This window comes from Apodemus sylvaticus, chromosome 6, assembly GCF_947179515.1.
Source record: "Apodemus sylvaticus chromosome 6, mApoSyl1.1, whole genome shotgun sequence".
NCBI classification, from domain to species: domain Eukaryota; kingdom Metazoa; phylum Chordata; class Mammalia; order Rodentia; family Muridae; genus Apodemus; species Apodemus sylvaticus.
Window position 1 is genome coordinate 81,782,150 of NC_067477.1, and position 23,171 is coordinate 81,805,320.

The 23,171-nt window shown below is 36.4% G+C and overlaps 1 protein-coding gene across 3 annotated transcripts in view; it reads right to left on the bottom strand.

Annotated features, from left to right (window-relative positions):
- Positions 1–23,171, bottom strand: part of Immp2l (inner mitochondrial membrane peptidase subunit 2) — a 947,147-nt gene that overhangs the window by 294,700 nt on the left and 629,276 nt on the right. For all 3 annotated transcript variants that reach the window (XM_052185911.1, XM_052185912.1, XM_052185910.1), the window contains exon 5: positions 16,009–16,074. In XM_052185911.1, the coding sequence (XP_052041871.1) occupies positions 16,009–16,074 (66 nt within the window). The remainder of the gene's footprint in view (positions 1–16,008; positions 16,075–23,171) is intronic.

Genomic DNA, 23,171 nt, shown 5'->3' on the forward strand with positions numbered 1-23,171 from the left:
GCTTTGAGACCTGTTATTTAAGATGTTCAAAGTTATCCTATGGGAAGAAATTGCCATTTGTACTGACCACATAGTTAAAAGAGGTTGCAAATTCAGCTCAAATTCAGCCAGTGAGAAGCAATACCAAAACAGGTTAGCAAATTCAGCTGTGTCTATAAATCCACAGGACTTGCTGGACTCCCTGTCCAGAATGTCTCCTTGCACATGGAGGGATTGAGACTCACAGATTCACATTTTTAACAAGTTTCCAGGGGACAGTGATGCTTAGGCTAGGAGACCACACCGTCTACAAGAAGAGTAGCCTCTCCCTGAGAATGAACGTATATTAAAGAATATGTATGGTATTCTAAAGCATTTTTCTACTATTTCTAAATTGAAACATCAAGAAAACAATGGTACAAAACTTATAGGATACTTGTCCTATAGGTTTGTAAAAGTCAGCAAATCAGCATCAACTTACTAATAATGATACAGCCAATACCGGGAGGTATAGAATGTATGCCATATTTTTCAAAAATGCATATACCATAGATCTAAAGCTGAAGAAAATGGGGTTGAATTATTTAAAAAATATTTATATATCCTACTCCTTTAAATACTCCTAATAATTAATAAAACTACAAGCAAACCATACAATATATTTGATCTAAGTATGATAAGGAGTCATATTAAATACTTAATGTTAAGGCTGAGAAGACAACATTAAATACTCTCTTTGAAAATTTAGAATTCTCTAGCATGTCTCAGTAAAAAATACAAGGTTAGCAAACATGTGTACTATCTGTTCTTACTAGTAATGAGAAAATTCTAGTGAAAATACAAATAAGAGAATTATTAGCCTCCTATTAGCAGACTTAAAGACAGTACACAGTAACACTTCACCTGCTGTGTGCAGAAAGAAGTTTCACCAGCTTCCTTCTTGATTTCTTTCCACTTTATTGCTAAGAACATTGCAGCCTTTAATAATAAAGAAAAGCATTATTTTTTGAAAGCCATGAGAGGATACTGGGGCTGAAACATCAATTTAGGGTTCATTTCAATTTCGATCATGTAGCAAGCATTCTCTTGATTTTAATGATAGTTGTATTCTATCCAATTCAGAAGCTTAATTTACATAATCCCCCAAAGACAGCCTCAGAATTCCATTAAAGGTCACCTTACTTTCCCATGCACAGACCAACTTCTAATCTGTTCTTTCTTTCCTCTTCTATTGTCATACCCCATGCTTTGGTAAAGCTTGCTTCTCATTACACTTTCATCTGAAATAGAAAATCTTTTAGTTTTGCCTTTCCATCCTACTAAACTCCATTCCAGAATGTATTACTTGCTCCTCTTCATGTTATAGTAAAAGATTAAATAGTCATTTACTTTTTGATGTGTGTAAAATTGAAATCCAGACTCCAGAACTGCTCTTTGAAAGTCTCAAAGCACCTAGAGGTGAGGCAGTATGGGACCGAGCATTTATTACTGCCTGCTCCTGCTACATATTAAAATCAGAGTATTGCAGTGTGTTCAGGGAGGAGAATTTATTTGTGTAATAAACAAAGTAGGAAAAACTCCCAGGTTCCCAAGTGTCCTGCAGCAGAGCACAAAGTTAATGGCTTGCTAGTTAGCATACCTCAAATATACAATTTACTCTTCTTAACTAGAATATCAACAACTGTCAGTCTCCTAATAATAAGAATAATAAAAATCAGTCCTTTTCACTAAAATTCTCATTTGAATCACAACCACCAGGGTGCACAATATCAAAATCTTATATTAGTTTTTCCAGTGAGAAATAGGGAGGCTCTCATACAACATCACTCTAAGGGAGAAAACTAGGGGCACTCCTCGATTAACAGATACTTTATAATTAATAGTTCTATCAACAAATATCTTTTGATCTTATAAAATGGCTAACATGGTGCTGAATTCAGAATGAATATTTGGAGTATGGGGATCATTTAATATCTGAGACTAAGACATTATGATATGCATAATGGAAGATAGACAACATTAGAATGTTTTCCATAAATGTAAATAAATTGAAGAATTATGTTCCTTTAAAGAAGTAACTCTTTCTGTACTGTTAGTTTGGCAGAGTGCAGGCAGGTTGAGCTCAAACAACCAAACAATAGCTGTCATTCTAATTAATGATACCGAGCTTTCGAGGACAAAGAACTAAAAACAGTATTGGATAGAAGTTGCCTATGTGCTGGTCTATTCCTTATAAATTAAAAAGAAACTAGTTGTGTAATGAAGCTTAGTACTCTCTGTTTTGAGCATGTGGCTACTCCCCATTTGAAGTACCCCTGTGGAGTTCTTGAAGCATAATTCTTCTTGACCAACTCAGACCAAGGATCTATTTTGTCTGGCCGTGCCTACAGGACTGCTAGCATTTCAACAATGAACATATTCCTTCTGCCTCAGCCAATATAATCATACCAATGGATGCATTATTTTCTTCTAAACTACCGGTCAAAATTGATGCATGTAGACTAAGGGTCCGCAAACCTTAGCTCATATACAAAATGTAGATCTATATCTGTTTCCAGAAATAGTGTTTTATAGGAAAGTTCTTTTCATATAATATATTTTTTGTTATTGTACCAGAATTCAATGTATAAGACAGCATGGCTTATACAGGTGAGGATATTTAATGACAGGTCTTTCATAAAATGTATGCTGATCACTGACTGGTACAGAGACAAGAAAGAATAGAAAGTGAAATTCTTTACAAACATGAAACTATATGCTGGAAGACAAAGGTTGAGAGGCATGCTTAGACACAGGGCTTTACTTGAGCACTCATGGAGAAAGTTTTAAGTGATTTTTTTTCTAGGATTTTTGTCATCATATTCATGACATCATTGCCAACACGAATGTCACCAAACTTTTCTACTGAGCCTTCACATCTATAAGTCATATTGTTGATTCTAAACCATTATGAGTTGACCTTTGTGTATGGTGTGAGCTAAAAAGCTGCTTTTCACAAGAAGACCAACCGAGTCAGCTAATGTGGACCCTTGGGAGCTCACATACACTGAACCACCAACCAAAGAGCACACATGGGCTAGACCTAAGCCCCGCTCACCACATACATAGCAGAGGTACAGCTTGGTTTCATGCGGGTCCCCACAAAACTGGAGCGGAGGATGACTCTGACTATGTTGCCTGAATGTGGATATTGTTCCTCTAATGTGCCTAGTCCTGCAGAAAATTGATGTGCCAGCATGGGGGGATACATAGGGGTTCGTCTCCCTTCTCAAAGGAGAAGGAGATTGGGCAGGGGGAGAAACTATGTAAAGGGGAGACTCAGAGGTGAAGAGGGGCTGCTGAAGGAAAGTCATATACCCTTAATTTTTCTCCTCACAAACCTGGAAAACAAAAGGAATTTTCTTATTTTCCAGCAGTCACCATACAGAAAGTGAAAAATCTACACTGAGCTGTATGGGTTTGAATAAAGAAAAAAGAAAGAAGGAAAGTAGAAAGAGAGAAAGAAAGAAAGAAAGAAAGAAAGAAAGAAAGAAAGAAAGAAAGAAAGAAAGAAAGAAAGAAAGAAAGAAAGAAAGAAAGAAAGAAAGAAAGAGAGAGAGAGAGAGAGAGAGAGAGAGAGATGGAGGGAGGGAGGAAGAAAGGAAGGAAGAAAGGAAGGAAGAAAGGAAGGAAGAAAGGAAGGAAGGAAGGAAGGAAGGAAGGAAGGAAGGAAATCAAAAAGAAAAAATCCTGTCATTGGACAAAATCATCATCATCATCATCATCATCATCATCAAAATCAGAAGATTCAGGTTCATTGTTCTGCAGGTGGAGATGCATGCAGATTTATCATTGTTAATGACACTGTCTTTTTCTATTGTATCTTCTTGACACGCTCCTCAGATATCAGTTGAGAATATATGTGTGGGTTTACTCTCAGACCTTCTGCTCTGCTGTATTCTTCTGTATGTCTGTGTCTAAGCTACTAGACCACAAACCCTCAAGATTCCTCTCTCTGTGACTCTAAAACCAGTCCATCTTCTCCTGATAGAGTTTAGTGGCTGGGGGAAAATTCCATTCCTTGCTTTCTCATTTAGTCTGGTTTAGCCTAAGAGCCAAAGGCAAGCATTAGGTAGGAGCATAAACATCTCTTGTAGCCTGGGGGCAGAGGAGCCACAACACCAACCACAGCATGGTGTGGAGTTTTGAATTTCTGTATGGGGACCTCTAGAAATATAACAAAATTACTTTTGTTTTCCAGGTTTCTGAGGAGAAAATCAATCAATCAATCAATCAATCAATCAATCAATTAATGAGGAATCCCTTTCCTTCAGCACGCCTTTCTTTCATTTTGCACATGGCTGCGATCTTGCCTCCTTCAGATAAACCTTGGGTATTTGAGGCCAAGTACATTGTGCTCATTCCAGAAACATGCATATTGCATGACTATCCTTATATGAGTTATTTAAAATTAATAAAACCTTAGAAGCAGACAATAGGATGATTACCTGGGACTTGGGGAAGGGAGAAATGAACTGCTAATTGAACACTATAAAATTTCAGCTATAAGAAATGAATATACCCAGACAACATTACTATCTGCAAACTCACCAACTTAAAAAGGGAGATTACACTAAAATAGTCTCACCATAATAAGATATCAATTGGTGTTTAATTTTTCAAAACCATACTAGGATCATAACATACGTAGCTGGTAGATATTAACATGGCAGCACATGAATTATTTCAATAGTGATAGCAAAATAGTTGATATTCTAAAGTGGGCAAGCAAGGAAGGCATTCTACTAAGCTTTGGAAAAGGCAAACAGAAAGCCAGTTCATGATAATTGTGTTGACACCGTAATCAAATTAACAAGACATGGGTACATCATCTTATTTGGTTTTCAGATCAATCCTCAAAATGGACAGATAAATAAGAGATAAACAAGTCAGACTTATTGAAGTAAAGAGCTGCCGAGGTTGTATGGCTTGTAAAGCAAACAGCTGGAATGACCTCTTCACATCCTAACTCCATATGTAACCCTCATATACCTTTCATTGTGTGCGGTCACTGAAAAGTTCCTACTACCAAAAAAAACAATAAAACTGTAAAAATTTAAAAGCATTCATAATTAATACAGTCAATATCTTGAATGGGTATCTGTTCCCTGAACTGAATCTTCTATCTGAACATTTCAAAGGAGGAACAGCAGTCAATATAAACTTAAATAAGATTAACAGAAGTTGCCCAGGTCAGAAGTGCTGTCGTTTCATTAGCTATTATTCAGGTTGAAATATTTTTCTTAAGTTCTGTTTCAAGAAAGTGTTTTAAAAGGCAATCTTTTGAGCATCCTACAGTGATAATTACACTTATATGTCTTTTCAAAATATTTGACAGCTTACATTACTGTGGGTAGAAGAAAAATAAAAATCAATATTTAGTTCAAAGGAGTGTACAAAAAGTTAGTATTCTCTATTTCAAGGCAGTATTTCTATTTGACTTGGAATTCACATCTTTAGAAAGGCTTATTCCTAAGAAATGCAATTGGATCAACAGTAAAAGGAGCTCAAATGTTAACTACCACCTATCTTGCTGCTAGGGAACATTCTCTCCACAGAATGCTTCACATGGTATGTCTATATGGAAGCATGAGGGGTGACACCCCAAAACCTATCTGAGAAAATTAAAAGGGATGCCCAAGAGGAGCTCCAAAAATCAGAAAGTCATCACTATCTTTTTTTTTATTAGGTATATTTTTTATTTACATTTCAAATGATTTCCCCTTTTCTAGCCCCCCACTCCCCAAAAGTCCCATAAGCCCCCTTCTGTCCCCCTGTCCTCCCACCCACCCCTTCCCATTTCCCTGTTCTGGTTTTGCCGAATACTGCTTCACTGAGTCTTTCCAGAACAAGGGGCCACTCCTCCTTTCTTCTTGTACCTCATTTGATGTGTGGATTATGTTCTTAGGCAAATGGATGGAGCTAGAGAACATCATACTAAGTGAGGTAACCCAGACTCAAAAGGTGAATCGTGGTATGCACTCACTAATAAGTGGATATTAACCTAGAAAACTGGAATACCCAAAACATAATCCACACATCAAAGTCATCACTATCTTAAACTGAATCAATGAGCTGCGAGCGAGGCCCCTATCACATCATCTCAGGCTCTTTATTGGACAGCTGTTTTGTAAGTTAATCCAGTACACATCCCCTCTGAAACACCTCAGACACATCATCTCATGGACAGCCTAAAAAGGACACGATGCCTGTAACCCAAAACTATGAGCTTAATGGGAACAACATCAAGTATGAGGTGATTATTCAATTTTCATTTTACTTTTGTTCCCCTAATTTTCTGTGAGCAGTTTATCTACATTGTATACCACTGTTACACAACAATACATCTGTATATAATTTTGTATGTTATCACTAGAATCATTATTTATTGTGAGATACACTAGTGTATTACAGCAATGCAGACGTGTCAGTATAACATACACATAGAAAATACGTCCTTAAAATCCCAAACGTGTCTTTAAAATATTTAAAACACAAAAGAAGCTATAGTAAAACTATCTCCATCATACATTCAAGCTCCTTCTATGAGATGTAGATTAAAAAGATAGAAAACAGATATATATATATCTAGAAGCATGCTTAAGAATAAGAGGAAAAGAGGAACTTCCCTTTTTGTCTTTTATGTTCCAGCAGTATCTGAGCATTCTGTAACAAGTATGCAATGCTTTGCCATTACGAAGGGATCTAAGATCTTTCTCACTGTCTATTTCTACCAGTTTTGATCAACATAGCCCAGTTCCTCAGGCCCACCAGATACCCTCCCCCTACACAGTCTCCAGATGCTTTAGCAAATCGCTACCATAATAATTCTCTTGTTAGACTCTATCCCTTCTGCTGCCATTTTTGTCTCGCTATAAAAGTTACAAAGGGAAAGAATTACCTATGACATTTAGCAATTTCTAACAGTGAAATTCAATGATGTCTGGAAAACAATAAATATAAGGCTCCCATTAAAAATCAATTAAATTCCAACTACAGCTACGATCTGGCATATAAAAACACATACTATGTCCTGGGTTTTGTGCTAGTCATGTTATATCAATTATTTCACATGATTATTTTCAAGAAGGTTCTATGGAATATATGATATAATGTCAAGTTTATGATGAGGAAAATTAGTTTTATAGGCAATTTGTCAAGGAAACATGGTAAGAGGCATTTCTGGAATTTAAACCAAGACAGTCGGAATCCATTCTGTATGTCCACAGCCTCTCTGTCACACTGAATGAATAAATGGACAGCTTCGTAGAAATGAGGAAAAGTGAAGATTGTTGAACTAGGAAAGAATTTTGCTGAAGACAAAGGAGGTATCAGAATACAAAACTTTTCGGGGAAACCACTAGCAGGGGAGGTAGAGCACCACCATAGTAATAAGCAGCACCATTAGACCAGAAGGCAAATAATCCAAATGGTATATGGACCTTCAGCACAAGTCACATCCTCTAAGGCCAAGCTTCAGATCTGTTTGCTATAAGCCTCTAATGATCTGTATATTGCTAAGTTGATTATAGGAATAATTTTGAGATAAAATTAATGGCATTATAAATATCCTCTCTCTCTCTCTGTCTCTGTCTCTGTCTCTGTCTCTGTCTCTGTCTCTCTCTCTCTCTCTCTCTCTCTCTCTCTCTCTTTCTGTTTTTCTCTTTCTCGATTATAAAATGTGTCAATTGCTAAAACATATATTCATATATTCTTTACTTGCAGCCTCATTTTTATCACTGATTCAGCAATATCAATATAACTAATCTCCTACATCTATAATTCTACAAAGCCAAGGATTGGCCACAAGCTTTTAATTCTTTCATAAGGAAGAAAGTAAGAAAGACTTCTACACTGCAGAAATAATTTCAACACTAGGTTAACAAGAGCCCAAAAAATATAAGTATTCAAGTTCTCATCCAATAAACAGTATCACTGGTCAGAGCCTAGTCTTAATTTAGAATGTACAATGTCATTGTTATTACAGAATAATTCATGGATTGATGTCATCCAGGCTAAAGGACTTTGGAGTTTTCTGAAAACCTTCTGCTCAGGTTACCAATTACTAAGGACAGGGCATAAATATCCACGGGTTGTCAGCAACCATCCACGCTGATCCCATTGAGAATTATAAATCTATTAGCTTGCATGCTCCAAAACATCATATCTACTAGTCTTTATCAGAGTCCTAAACATAAGCTTCTTTTCATATATTCCTCCTTTTGGGACCAAAGGCATCCCTAATTCATAGTTTACAGAAAAATAATAAAACCAATATATGTTCTTGGACAGACACATTAGGGTTCTATTATTCTGAGCTGTTACACCAACCACAAAGATGGTATTTAAAACACATTATGTACTTTTACTGAGAAAAAAATCAATCATTTCTATTCCCTCTTATAGTGCTAAACCATTTGCTGGAATACAGTGTGACTCAACAATCTGTGATAGGCCAACATCGATTTCCATATCTTCATCAGTCCATTTTATCAAAGGCTTTAAAATGTTTAATTTCCAGTGATTCAGTGGATTTAATTTCTAGTGATTCAGTGGATTATTATTTTGCTAATACCAGAGTTATTTTTAATAAATGGGGGTGGTTTGATGTTTTTTAATATAGTCTTTCAACTTGGAAAGCAATTATCATGTAAATGTTTTTCAGTTTAACAACAACAACAAAAAAAAAGACCCATGATTGCCTGCCTCCAACTGCTCTGCAACGTCAGTTAAGTTTTCAGACAGTCTGGCACTAGACTGTCCAGCAGGAAATGACTGGTGTGGGCAGGAACCAGTCCCCTCATCTTGCTCCTTCCTGAAACCTAGAAGTTACTCTGCTTTAAGATACATCTAAACAGGGATGGTCAGCAACAACAGGAAATCAAATTATCTGAAGTGGCTGATAAAACAGATTATACTTCACTCAACAGGCTTATGTTTGTTACAGTCTATCTTGGCAATTGTTGAATATGTTGATGATGATCCTAGTGCATGACTAATACTAATCTCTTTCCCTCTCCAGAGTGTCACAGTTTAGGTGACGCTCTGGCCATGAGGACTAAGAAGAATTTATATGCTTACTTCATTGTCCTTGCTAACTACAAGGAAGAACCCCAGATTATAAAATAAGGGGCATGATTCAAGGTCAGGGAAGATCTGGGAAAGAGACATACAGCTGTACCTACATGCAGAGTTGATGCTTCAGACATTTTTTTTCTTTTTCTTCTTTTTATTTTTTTTTTATTTTCTACATTCTTTGTTTACTTTCCAAATGATTTTCCCTTTCTCAGTTCCCTGGTCCCCATAAGTCCCATAAGCCCTCTTCCCACAGAGCAATAGTGTTAAAAACTGCATGGTATTGGTATAGTGACAGGCAGGTAGATCAATGGAATAGGACTGAAGACCCAGAAATGAACCCACACACCTATGGTCACTTGATCTTTGACAAAGGAGCTGAAACCATCCAGTATAAAAAAGATAGCCTTTCCAACAAATGGTGCTGGCTCAACTGGAAGTCAGCATGCAGAAGAATGCAAATTGATCCATCCTTATCTCCTTGTACCAAGCTCAACTCCAAGTGGATCAAGCACCTCCACATAAAACCAGACACACTGAAACTAATAGAAAAGAAACTGGGGAAGACCCTTGAGGACATGGGCACAGGGGAAATGTTCCTGAACAGAACACCAATAGCTTGTGCTCTAAGATCAAGAATTGACAAATAGGACCTCATAAAATTACAAAGTTTCTGTAAGGCAAAGGACACTGTAAAAAGGACAAAACGGCAACCAACAAATGGGAAAAAGATCTTCACCAACCCTACATCCAACAGAGGGCTAATATCCAATATATACAAAGAACTCAAGAAGTTAGACTCCAGAAAACCAACTAACCCTATTAAAAAATGGGGTACAGAACTAAACAAAGAATTTTCACCCGAAGAACTTCAAATGGCTGAGAAGCACCTTAAGAAATGTTCAACATCATTAGTTATTAGGGAAATGCAAATCAAAACAACCCTGAGATTTCACCTCACACCAGTCTGAATGGCTAAGATTAAAAACTCAGGAGAGGGCAGGTGTTGCCAAGGATGTGGAGAAAAAGAAACACTCCTCCACTGCTGGTGGGAATGCAAGTTGGTACAACCACTCTGGAAATCAGTCTGGCAGTTCCTTAGAAAACTGGGTATGACCCTTCCAGAGGACCCTGCTATATCACTCCTGGGCATATACCCAGTGGATTCCCTGGCATGTAATAAGGACACATGCTCCATTATGTTCATAACAGCCTTATTTGTAATAGCCAGAAGCTGGAAAGATCCCAGATGCCCCTCAATGGAGGAATGGATACAGAAAATGTGGTATATTTACACAATGGAATACTACTCAGCTTCAGACATTTTAATTGTGGCTGACTTGTGTCAATGTGCTCTAGTTCAGTGGGGGAATTTTTCTTCAGTTTACACTTTTCTAAAATAGTGTTTCTGTGTGAGTCATAAAAAATTAAATAAAAATAAAAGAAAAAGCAAATACCTATGATGGAACTAATAAGTATATCTAAATGTTCACTTCATTAGCTTCTCACTTTTACTGCCATAGATAACAATACACAGTGGGGTCAACATTATGAAACTAAGAACCTGTCTAACTAAGAGATTCAGAGAATCGGAAAAAAAAGTCACCTTGTGATTCTAACCAATGTTGACATTAAGATACAATATCCATACCCCTCAAAGTCTCCTTATTTCCAATCTTAGGTATTGGCTGAACTCGCCGAACAAATATTTCTAACTCTATATTTTACTTTGTCAATATAAATCATAATCAGTGGATTATAAATAATGTGACTGCTTTTATCTGGGTCACTGGAAATAAATCAAAGTAGTCACCATGCATGCCATAAACAAAGGCCCTTAACTATTCTCAGGAGAAGCTTGACTGCACTTCAAGAGAGAATATTCTAAATAGTTTTCAGAGTCACACTGTTGGTGGTTAATCTTTTTGCACAGAGCAAACAGCAATCCTTTAAAAATACCTGGCTGGCCATCCTCTAAAATAACACTGAAGTCCTTGCATGGACCCACAAAGCTCTGGAAACCTCTAAAAGCTTCTTTCAAGACCTTTAACTATTGCCTAATTTGTATCCTTCTCAGGTTTGCATTGGTGATTTCTTTGGTTTGATTATCTTTCATCTGCCTACTATGATTCCCTGCCTCCTTCCTTTAATTTCCAAACCTTAGTGAAGTTTGCAGGGGATCCCTTACCTAAAATCCACCTCTTTTTACTGCCCCCTCTCACCCATTCTTATCTTACCTGTGTATACTCATGCATGCATATGTAGACTCACTGTCCATCCCCAACAACAGGCATGGATGCAAATGAAGGGCAAATGTTTCTTTTGTTGGCCATGTCTCTCTAGTGCTCATGTCAATGATCACTAAGTTAATGGTAAAGGTTCACCAAGAGCATCTAACCTTTTAGAATTAAGATGCTATGATGTCATTTACAAAGTTCATGCTTGAGAAATAAGCAAATCAGTTATATCAAATCACAAACTCAAAAATCATGTTTTCAGAATAAAATTTTGTGTTGAGCTGAATTGCTTGAAGTAGCCCACAAGGCAAAGGGTAGACATACCTTTACATGAGCTGGTCAAATGAAATATAACCAGATCATCTACCATTAATTTCAAAAGTTATATTGACGTGTATAAACTTCTGAATTTAAGGTCCACATTTTTTTGATGTTTAAATAAATGGCCTATGCTGTCTCTGACCCTTTTGCCTACTGCTGGGACCCTTCTCCTCCTGGGTTGCCTAGTCCAGCCTTGAGGTGATGGTATGTGCTTGGCTTTATTTGTAGCTTGTTTTGCCGTGTTTGGTTGATGTCACTGGGAGGCCTGTTCATTTCTGATGAGGAAGTGGATCTAGAGAAGAAGGGAGGTGAGGGATAGAGACTTGGGGAGGGAAGGGAAAAACTGCAGTTGAAACATAAATATATAAGAGAAGAATTATTTTATTTTTTAAAAGGGGGAGTGCAAAAAATGAATGCTTTCTGAGAAGTAAATACTGAGTAGTGTTGAAAATACACATAAAAACTGTCTGTATAGCTTTGCGGACTAATATATTTTGGTGTGTGGTGGTTTGAATAAGCTTAGTCCATGGAAACTGGCCACACAAGGAGGTGTGGCCTTGTTGGAGGAAGTGTGTCACTGTGTAAGTAGCCTTTCACGGCTCCTTCTACTCTAGCTCCACCCAGTATGGAAGACAGCCTCCTCCTGGCTGCCTGCAGAAGACAGTCCCCCTGTGCTGCCTGTGGATCAAGATGTAGAGCCCTTGGCTCCTCCAGCACCGAGTCTGCCTGCACACTGCTGTGCTCCCTGCCATGATGACAATGGACTGCACCTCTGAACTCTAAGCCACCCCCAAGTAAATGTTCTCTTTTGTAAGAGTTGCCTTGGTTATAGTGTCTCTTTATAGCAATGAAACTCTAACTAGGACAGTGTGCGACTTATTTATATTTATAATGTTTATAAAATAAAAAAGTTAAAGCTATAAATATAAAAATAAGCCCAATTCCATACTTTTATAACTAATATTTCCATTTTAGCCTATTTAGTCTACAAAATTAAGTAGTATTTGTGAGCAAGGCTGTTCTTCATAGCATCTCCAATTAAATAAAGCCAAACTATTTCTGTAATTAAAAACAAAACTTTAAAAAGTTAATCTTCCTTAGGGAGTAGAGTCAAAGCCACTACTAAAGAGAACAGATTATAATTTCATTGAACTGAGACTTGAAAAGGTAATGCTAAGTAACTGCTAATTGCAAAGCCCTGTCCTTGGATCCCTCTCAGTACCTGCCATTCTGACCAACAAAATCCTTCCAGCAGCTTTGTTTTAACTACAGGGTTAACTACAGGGTGCTTTTCAGATCACGTTGTCTCTCTACCTGTGGAGCTACACCACAAAGGCCAACTACCCCAAACTCAGCTCATCAGTTGGTTGACCAGCAATCCATCTAATCCATTTCAGAGAGCATTCTGAGATTTCCATCACATCATTAAGACATGAGGCACACCCAAGGAAGGCAGCAGGAAGTAATGGGACAAAAGTCAACTGAAAAAAAAAAGAAGGCAATAGACAGAGCAATGTGGACACAGGGTACAATGGATGGAATGAAACTAGAAGTCATAGTGTTAGTCTCTCGCTATTCTTCAGGAAGCTGATTCTTGGCAACTGTTTCCCTTATTTTCCAGGGTAATGGAAACAGGTACTCTAAAGAATACATTTCAGTACATTCTGAACATTTATAAGCAGAGGAAATTTAGCTAATAGAACACTAACTAGATAGAATACTGTGGTATGCCTTTAACAGTGAACTTGACCTCTGAAAAGTTCATGCCTCCATGCTGTCCTCTGATTCTCTCTCGTTTTAAGTTAAAAATAGTACTGAAACTCATGGTATGTATGCTAAAACCTAGAGGGGTTTGGTTTTTGTTTATGCTCTTTAGAAAATATCAACTTCTTTCCAAGAAAGCAAATGTTGAAAAATCACATTTGCTTTTAGTTTGTCTCCTAGGAAATTCAGTAATATCCAAGGGAAAACAGGACTGAAAGGGCATGTCACATATTAGAGCCCTTGCTTGTCAAGAGGGAGGGCACTACTACGCTAATGACCCCTGTGGCTTATGGGAACAACCTCCTATAAACTTTTTTGGATATGTAATTGCAAGAAAGAGATCACAAACAGAAATAAGTTCATCAGGAAATATTTTATTATTTCAATGTCTGGCCCTTTAACACCTATCAAGGGTGGGTATTCTCTCACTAGTTTAATGTCTAAGAAGTCGAGATAAACAGGTGCTAATGTTTCAAAAAAAAAATAAAACAGAAAGAAAAAGAAAGAAATGGGCTCTTCCCCACGTAAAGACACAAAGCAATAAAGAATGATTATTTATCTAATTAATTAACAAAAGGGTTTTTGAAAAAGACTTTAATTAATTAAACTTGGCTCTGAGTCCTTCCTCCTGTGGTTCGCTCGTTGCTCCATGAGTGAGCTCTAGAAAGGGAGATAATGACTGCTATCTATCTGCAGGCTTCTTCTGCATGGGCTTCATCAGCATCCAGGAAGAAGGTGACTCTGACCCTGGTTCATCAACCTGCCTCAGCTCTGACTGCCTCTGCAGTGTGAACCCAGTGCACGCTTACTGAGTGAGGAGAGCAACACTGAATGTCTCCACAGAGATCCACGGTAGAGTTTAATCTTGCGCAGACATCTCTAATGTTGCACTGCTGCCTGTCCAGCTCATAATTCATAATGAAAGACAGCAATGTTCATGCTCAATTGTAATTTTTAAAAAATCCTGATTTATTAACAGTCTTAATTTTATTACACTGCATTACATGAATAACGTGTATTCTTTTTGATGAGTGTTTTTGTTTGGTAAAATTAGTTTTATTGAGATGTAGCTCTTATAATATATAATCAACCCCATTAAAATGTACAACTCTGGGGCTAGAGAGGTGGCTCAGCGGGTAAGAGCACCGACTGCTCTTCCAAAGGTCCTGAGTTCAAATCCCAGCAACCACATGGTGGCTCACAACCATCCATAATGAGATCTGACGCCCTCTTCTGGTGTGTCTGAGGACAGCTACAGTGTACTTACATATAATAAATAAATAAATCTTTAAAAAAATGTACAACTCTGTAGTTTTTACATATCTAACTGTACAACTGTCAGCATGCTACCCTTAAGGATATTTCTATACCTCTCAAAAGCAAGAAAATAACCCTGTACCCATAACAGCGTCTCCATTCCTTTCATCCATGCCTGTGGGAATCACTAACATGTTTCTGGCTTTGTTCAATTCCCTATTCTGGACATGATTTTAAATTAAAAATCACAGTGTTTTTTCAGTGGTAAATGAGTCAGGCGACATTTTAAATGGTTTTCTAAATGTTTCTAATGCCTGGTTGGTGTAGAGAGAATAGCTGGGTTGCAGTAACTGCTTTTTTATTCAGTCTATCACAATATCACACATCTGGAAAATTCCATCCTGCATGAACAATAGCAAAACAGTAAAATAAAACAAAGCAAAAAGATAAATGGCATCCTTTGGTTATAAAAAATGTAGTTTTGCCCTCACAGAACCCCAAAAGGGGTCTCAGGGACTATAGTGACCCTAAGAATATCTTTACACTGCTGATCTCAGGTCTGCTAAAAAACTGACAGGGGTTCTTTCCATTTCGTTTGTTTTGCCTATGCAATCATTAACACAAGTATTTTTAGGATGGACGTTTGGGTGGAAATAGAATCAGAAAATTTCTTGGATATAATTTTCTAAGCATTTGTCTGCTATATTGTGTATACCTGGGTACACCTTACTTAAAGTAGGCAATCAGAATGAGATGCATCACGCGCTAATGGCTTTCTTGCCCATTCTCAAATATTGTTTACATCAGCAAGCGCGATAAATGAGACTTTGCTATCTGTTGCTCAAACTCTTGAATACTCCAGTGTTGTCTGCAGTTTCTAGCCTCACTGTGAACCTGGAGATGTGTTTTTCAACGCCCATCCAGCTTGTCCTGATCTCTATGGTTATAAAGGAGTCCTATAAGTTTGTGTTTCAGATTCTAAAATAATGAAATGTTCTTGAAAATTTCTAAAATAGATACTGATCTCACAATATTAAAATAATTTTGATAGCATTAATACCTAAAAGCAGTAATTTAATGGTCAGAGTATGTGGTTAACCTTGGTTTAATTAATAATTATCCTATGTTTTATAATTTAAGGAGAATGGTGTGCTCAGTAACCTCATGTAAACTTTCCATCCTCAAACAGTTACTGATGTACACTAAAGTGAAGCCTGAAGGATGTGTGCCCAAAGTTCTAGAGTGTCAGGCATATTTTACTTTAATTTCAAATTATCATTCTAACTCAAGTTTAAAACTAAGATTTTAAGTTAAAAACAGTAGTCTTGGCACCTACCTTACAATATCTCCTTCAAGAGCGATCACTCTCTTAATGATTTTCTGTTCTGGGTTTTTAGGAGACCTAGGATAAAAAGATAAGATTATACAATCAGGCATGTTTCTGTTATTTGAAGAAAAGAAAGATAAATTGTTTAACAAAAATCTGCTGTAATAAAATCACTACAGAATTCTTTATGCCCTTGGCATGGCACAGATCTTATTTGTGGTTCATGTGACTTTAAGGTACTGTTGAGAAAATTATGCTCCATAGTAAAACTTAACAAAACTGAAGAACAGAGGGAAGATGTGTAAAGCTGATACAGTCTGGCAATCCTGGTCCAGAGGTGGACAAGACAGGAGCAGGATCCCTCTACCCACAGCAAGTCCCAGGCCAGCCTAGGCTACATGAGACTCTGTATAAAGTAGAACAGAAAACAAGGGGGGAATGAACAGCTTATATATTAAAGGATAAAAATTATTAGTGTGTTATTATTAAAGACAAATACTTATAATAAAATGATTTATATGTAAGGAAGCAGACATTTCTTTAATTGATAAATGGTACCAGTTTACGTCATTTTAAAATTCAAAGAGGATCTTCCAGAAAGCAATAGTGTGAGGTGAGAAGTTTTTTTTTTTTTTTTTTTTTTTTTTTTTTTTTTTTTTTAAGGAAATAGAGAATTCCTTTAAATCATTTTGAAGTTCAACAATCTGATGATTATAGAATTCAGAGAGATAAACAAGTGCCCCTGGTAGTTAACTAAATTGACAGATTTTTATATGTAAAGTCAAAAAGGCATCTTCTATGTTAATCTCATTTGTGATGGGAAATTTTGATTCAAAGGTACACTAGTTAAATAAATCCCTACCTTTCCTAGAATATACATCCCAATGGATGCTTTCCCACATTAGGCTAGGATTGATCTGTAAGGTCAAGAGAGTATGGGAAAGGGATGATATGGGTATATCACTTTTGGGATTTTATTGTAAATGTGTATTTCTCATACCTTGAGTTTCTCTATCCTTCCACTGAAGGAAGCCATATTTGCCCTATAGTGATAGTCACACAGGGAAGGACTCAGACTGCTCAAGACACAGAACTGAGCTCAGAAACTTGTCCTTCAACCCAGCCAACTTTGGAGAAGCTGTAGCTCTGAGATACAGCTTGACTGCACTTCTAGAGCAAGCCCGCACCAATGTCCCCACCCAGACTGCCCTTAGGAAATGTGTGCAATCAGTGTTTGTCGACTTAAGCTGTTAGACTTTGAAGCAATTTTTTAGGCAATGGATAGATAACTTCATCTTAATATGGACAATTTCCTGCTGATACCATGTTAAAACTCTGATTTAATGGACTTGTTTCAAGGAACAGATCGTATATCATATAAATGATCATTTAATGTGTGTTGAAAATCAACAAGAGATAAACTATTTTCATGTCAGTTCACATTTTGAATTAAAATGCTTTTTTCAAGAGTGTAAAAGTATAAAAACAGGAAAAGAATTATAAAAACTGAATGCATTCTGAACTAAAGGAGTTACAAAACAATTTATATTTTATAATATATCTTACAGAGAAAATAAAATTATGTAAATAGCTGCAATTACTTTCACACAATTATGAATATTCTTTATTTTGAAGGGAAACAGGATTTGACTGGCCTCTTGAGTAACTACTATTCTATAAATTTAGTGTCATTAACAGATATTTTCTAAATCTACCTTGAGGGGTTGTGGTATTTTCAAGCTATAGGAACTGGATTCTCTGTACTAGACAACTTAAGACTACTTAGAAAATGTTTTTTAAGCTCTTTCATTTCAGTCTCTTCAGACTTCCTCTTAATCCTGCTATAGTTTCCCGGAAGGAGCCCCTCTTCCCTCCCACCACCATTCCCTGGGGACTATTTCCCACTGTCAAACTCAGCCTCTCCTCTACCAATCTCTAATTCTTTGTATCATCCACTGACTCATAGCAACATTCTCTGTCAGGGATCCCACAGCTACCACACTTGTCTAGCATCCAGAGTGGTCAACATCAATGAAAGAACATCCATCCATCCACCCACCCACCCATTCATCCACCCATTCACGTATCTACCCACCCACCCATCCATCCATCCATCAATCCATCCATCCAACAAAGACAAGAGTAAGTAGCTACCTCAAGAAACACATATATGTTATAAATCCAGATACCTTGATACCTAGACAAAGAAATAAACATGAGTAATCATGACAATATGCCTATTCCAGAAGCCAAATCCCTATTTCAACGATCTCTGTAAAAAGCTGATGACACGGACTTTAGAAGTAACAATTATGAGTATGTTCCAGGACTATTAAAAGGATATAAATAAATACCTTAATGAAGATGTGAGGACACAGATACTTAAAAGGGCCAATAAAAATTTCAGGACATATAAACAGAATTTAACAAAGAAATAAAATCATGAAAGAAAATCCAAACTTAAATAAAACTTGAAATAAACAACTTAGGCTGTTTAAAAAAACCCTCAGTGATAGACCTCACCAACTGATCATAAGACATAGAAGAGAATATTTAAGTCTTGAAGATAAGGTAAGAGAAATGGATAACTCAAAGAAATGTTATGTCTAAAAAATTGTAGGATCAAGATATCCAGGAAATCCAGGACACTATGAAAAGACAAAACCTATAAATCATAGGTATAGAAGGAGGAGAAGAAACCCAGATCAAAGATACATAAAACATTTTTAAGAGGTTTTCCCAACATGTCAGAAGAACATGTCAATAAAGGTACAAAGGCATACAGAACACCAGACACATAGGACCATAGAAGTAAGTCCACAGTGACACATAATAATCAGAGTACTACATGTACAGAAAAAGAGAGAATATTAAAAGCTATAAGGGAAAAGGCCAAGTAATGAATAAAGAAATATCTATTAGAATTATACCTGACTTATCAATGGAAATGAGAAAGCCATACAGACCAAGACAATTGGATGCAGACTCTAAGAGGCCACAGATGCCAAGCCAAACTATTGTACTTAGCATGCTTTCAATCACAGACAATGGAGAAAGACAAATAGTCCACAATAAAGCCATATTTAAGAAATGTCTATGTAGCACTCCAGTTCGACAAAAGGCACTAGAAAGAAAATTTCAGTCTGAAAAGATAAACTGTGCCCAAGAGCCACAAGAAATAAATAATCCCAGAAAAGTAAAGAAAAAGATCAAAAGAGGGGTAAAAAACAAATCACCAACATCATAACAAAATAACAGAAGTAAGTCAACACTGCCGTTAAAAATTCAGCGTTAATGCTATCAATTTCCCAATAAAAAGACATAGACTAACCCTGGATTAGAAAACAGGGTCCATTTTTCTGCTGCATTTTGGAAACACACCTTAACATCAAGGACAGATACCATATCAAGGAGAAAGGAAGGAAAAAGATACTCCAAACCAAGAAGCAATCAGGTGTAGATTTCTGACAAAATGAACTTCAAGACAAAATTAATCAGAAGAGATTAGTAGTCCTTAAAGAGAACATTCAGCTAGAAGATATTATAACTGTAAACATTTATGCAGAAAACACAGAAAGCAGCCCACATTCATTAAAGAATAATAAGAGCAAAAATTCAATCAAACGTGTGACTTAGAAATCAGAAAATATTGCTGCTATTATCTGGACTAATAGAATAATTTGTCTCTAATTACAGAAAGAAAATTGTGTATTTGATTTTACTGGTGAGGATTAGGAAAAATCTAAAACAAGGCAGAGAGTTGTATTATTGAAACTTTTAATGACCAGTTTGTTGGGTTATTAGAACTGTAGTTTAGGAAATAGCAAAATTTTTGCACAACATAATATTACCTAAGAGGGAGCGTTCCAATGCAGAAGTAACATCTGAACTAATTACAAAATTTCCCACCTTAATTGAACTAGAACTGATACTAATGAAGTAGTATAAAAAGAACCACTATTTATTTAAAATAAAAAAGTTGTGCCAACAATTTCTAGGCTTCTGAGATGCTTAAGAGGTAGTCTGTATTTTAAATAATTTGCATTTAAGATCATAGTGCAAAACAGAATATATGGAGTCAGCTATCTATATAATTAAGTCTTATGAATTTCTACTTTAAACATTCCTATAAATTTTAATGTAATATTAAACTCATGAATCTAATCAAATAATTCAAAATGAAGCAAGCTATTACTAACATTAATTCCATTACAGCTTAAAATCTATACCTATATTTTAATCATTAGACTGTGGGATGAATTACTTTGGTGTAAGTAGAGGTGGTAAGAGAGTTATTACATATTTGCATCATAAAAGTTATTAAACTTCTCTTTGTCTTAATTTTCTTGGCCATTTGCCTGTCTCCGAACAATGTGAGAATAACAAAGGAAAGATTGGCTCTTATTTCAGGAATACAATGCATGCTGCCCAATAGGTACTCAAATTTGCATTTAAATTTGTAATTTTAATGTTTTTACAATATGCAATACTTTATACTTTTAACTTCTGGCACCCTCCATCTTATGCTCATGATTTAAGCATGCACAAGTTCTGAATGAGAAACGCAACATTTTCCTGGAGTTTGTGGGTCTTAGTGTTCATCTTTGCTGGGACAGAGTAAAGAACAAACAAGGTCTAACACAGCCATGACAGGATTCTCCTTTAGCTTCTGTAAAATTTCATTTTCTATTGTGATAAAAATCTTACCATTTCAACCTGGAGCCAGGGAAAATATGACAAAATGTCTTTGGTCCCAAAATTCTCTAGAACTGACTTAAGCTCTTTCATGTCTCTCTGGATAGACCACTGGGAAATCCATGTTTTATGCAAAACTGTTCACTGAGTACATGTCCTATTCAGTTCCTGACCTTATCTCTTCCAGACGTCACAGAGATACCTTCACCCTGGAACTAGGTATATCTATTCCTTGATTTGTGTTGAAATTATAAAAACTCATTTTAGTGAATTGGGTAGATTATAACTTTGTGGTTCTAGATTGGCCAAAATTATTACAGAATTAGTCTTTGGATTAGAAATTACAATGGGGATGGGTGTAACAGCACACATATTTAATCCCACTACTTGGGAGGCAGCAACAAGTAGATCACTGTGAGTTCAAAAATAGCTTCATCTATATAGTGAATTTCATGACAGCCAGAGATATATACTGAGATATTGTCTTTAAAAGGGGTGAATGGGGGAGAAAAAAGGAAAGAAGGAAGGAAGGAAAGAAAGAAAGAAAGAAGGAATAAATTAAATAAATAAATCACATTTGCCATAGTCAACCATAAATCTGAGCGCTTAAATACTATGTACAATAAAGGTTTTTATGATACACATATCAGAGTGAAGTCTCACAAATATTTTTAAATCATTGTTTGTGGTGGTTGGGATCTAATTCAGAGTCTTGTATAAGTGAGACATTTGCCATTGAGCAACACCTGAACTCCAGATTTCTAAATCTTGATTCATCTTTGGATAAGATGCATCCTCATCTGTATGTAAGATGCTGACTGTGGAAAAGACTGCTGAGCAGGCTTTAGATAACATGGAGGGAAGACCGGAACAGGACATAAGACAAGAGCCACACAGCTAAATCTGAATTGTAGAAATGCTTTGGTTTTGCAATCGAACTTTTAAAAATAAAAAGTGAAGTACACAAGCACACCAGGGACTTTACACAAAAATTCCAATGTCTTCTTCCTCTTGATATGTTGAAACATATCAAGATAGCCACAGACTCTAAGCTCATCTTGCATGGAAAATTCCAGTGGCCCGGAGAAGTCAATACTGCAAATTTGCGAGTCCCATAAGCCTGACCCACAAATGTTCAGTGGCTAAGGTTGAGTTTGGAGGATTTTTGTAAATCCTAGCTTGACTTCTGACTGTGACATCATATGACCACAAGAGAACATGTATAAATGCTCTAGTGTGAGACTATATTCTCGAATAACTTCAAAAAGGAGCTGAATCCATAGAGCCCCAAATCATCGTTATGGCACATTTCTTTCAGACTAAGGTAGCTAAGCATAGTCTTTTCTTTTTCAAATTCTTCAACAAAAGGGCCTGCCATATTTCAGTGCAGTAAAAGGCAAAGCAAAACATCTTAAAGACTTACTTAGTTTACTTTTATTACATAATTAACTAATTACACATACAAACTAAATAATAACAGTACTCATATTATTTTACTATTGGCCATATCAGCATCAAATTCTATGTACTTCTTTCAATCTCAGTTGGGTGCAATCTCACTTGTGCATGCATGTACACACAAACACACACATAAACATGCACACACATTCTCTCTCTCTCTCTCTCACACACACACACACATACACACACACACACTTTAAGAGATTCACTGGTAATACTTAATACATTTGTATTAATAAACTCACACCTTTATGCCCAAAAGAGCACTTGAGCTCCCTTTGCCCCTTGTGTCAGCATTTGAACTACTTTGCCTTTTGTGTCACTTCAGTGCTATGAAAGGAAAAATTGCAGACTCTCCCTCTACTCTGGGTGAATTCATAATCACAAAAGGGTAGAACACCTTGTTTCAGATGTTCACTGCTATTGTAGATGCTCAATCCCTACTAACCACTGGCACCATAATGCATCAGAAGAAGGGCTGCAGCATTTACAAAGGAACATGCAATATGATAACTAAAAACCATGCTAATGTGCCAAACATGTCTTCTATGTTTATGTTCTAGAAGGGGAAGGGGCAGTCCTGTGAAAAGCATCATGGACAGGAAAAATAATGTATCATATGGACATAAAACTTTAATAAGAATTAGAAATCTAAGCAATGGGGTATGTGTCCTCTCATTTTATGGGTGTAGGAACATGGAAGGACTTAATCATCTATTTTAGCCATTTTCACTAAGCATGACCTATCTGAATCAAGCTGAAGTAAATCCATAAAATTTGACAAAAATAGGAAAGAAATTCTGCCAAGGTTCCCAGTGGCAGGAGTAATTTTGTGTTTCAGATCTTAAACAAGTAAATATATTAAATAGCAAAGATGAAGTAATACAAGTATGTATTATGACTTATAAATGTTCTTGCTATGATGTAAAACATTTTACTTTTGCTAACAATAATTAGGATAAATTTAGTAGGCAAATAGTGATAACTGTTCATATTAGTAAGCCATTCTTAATTAT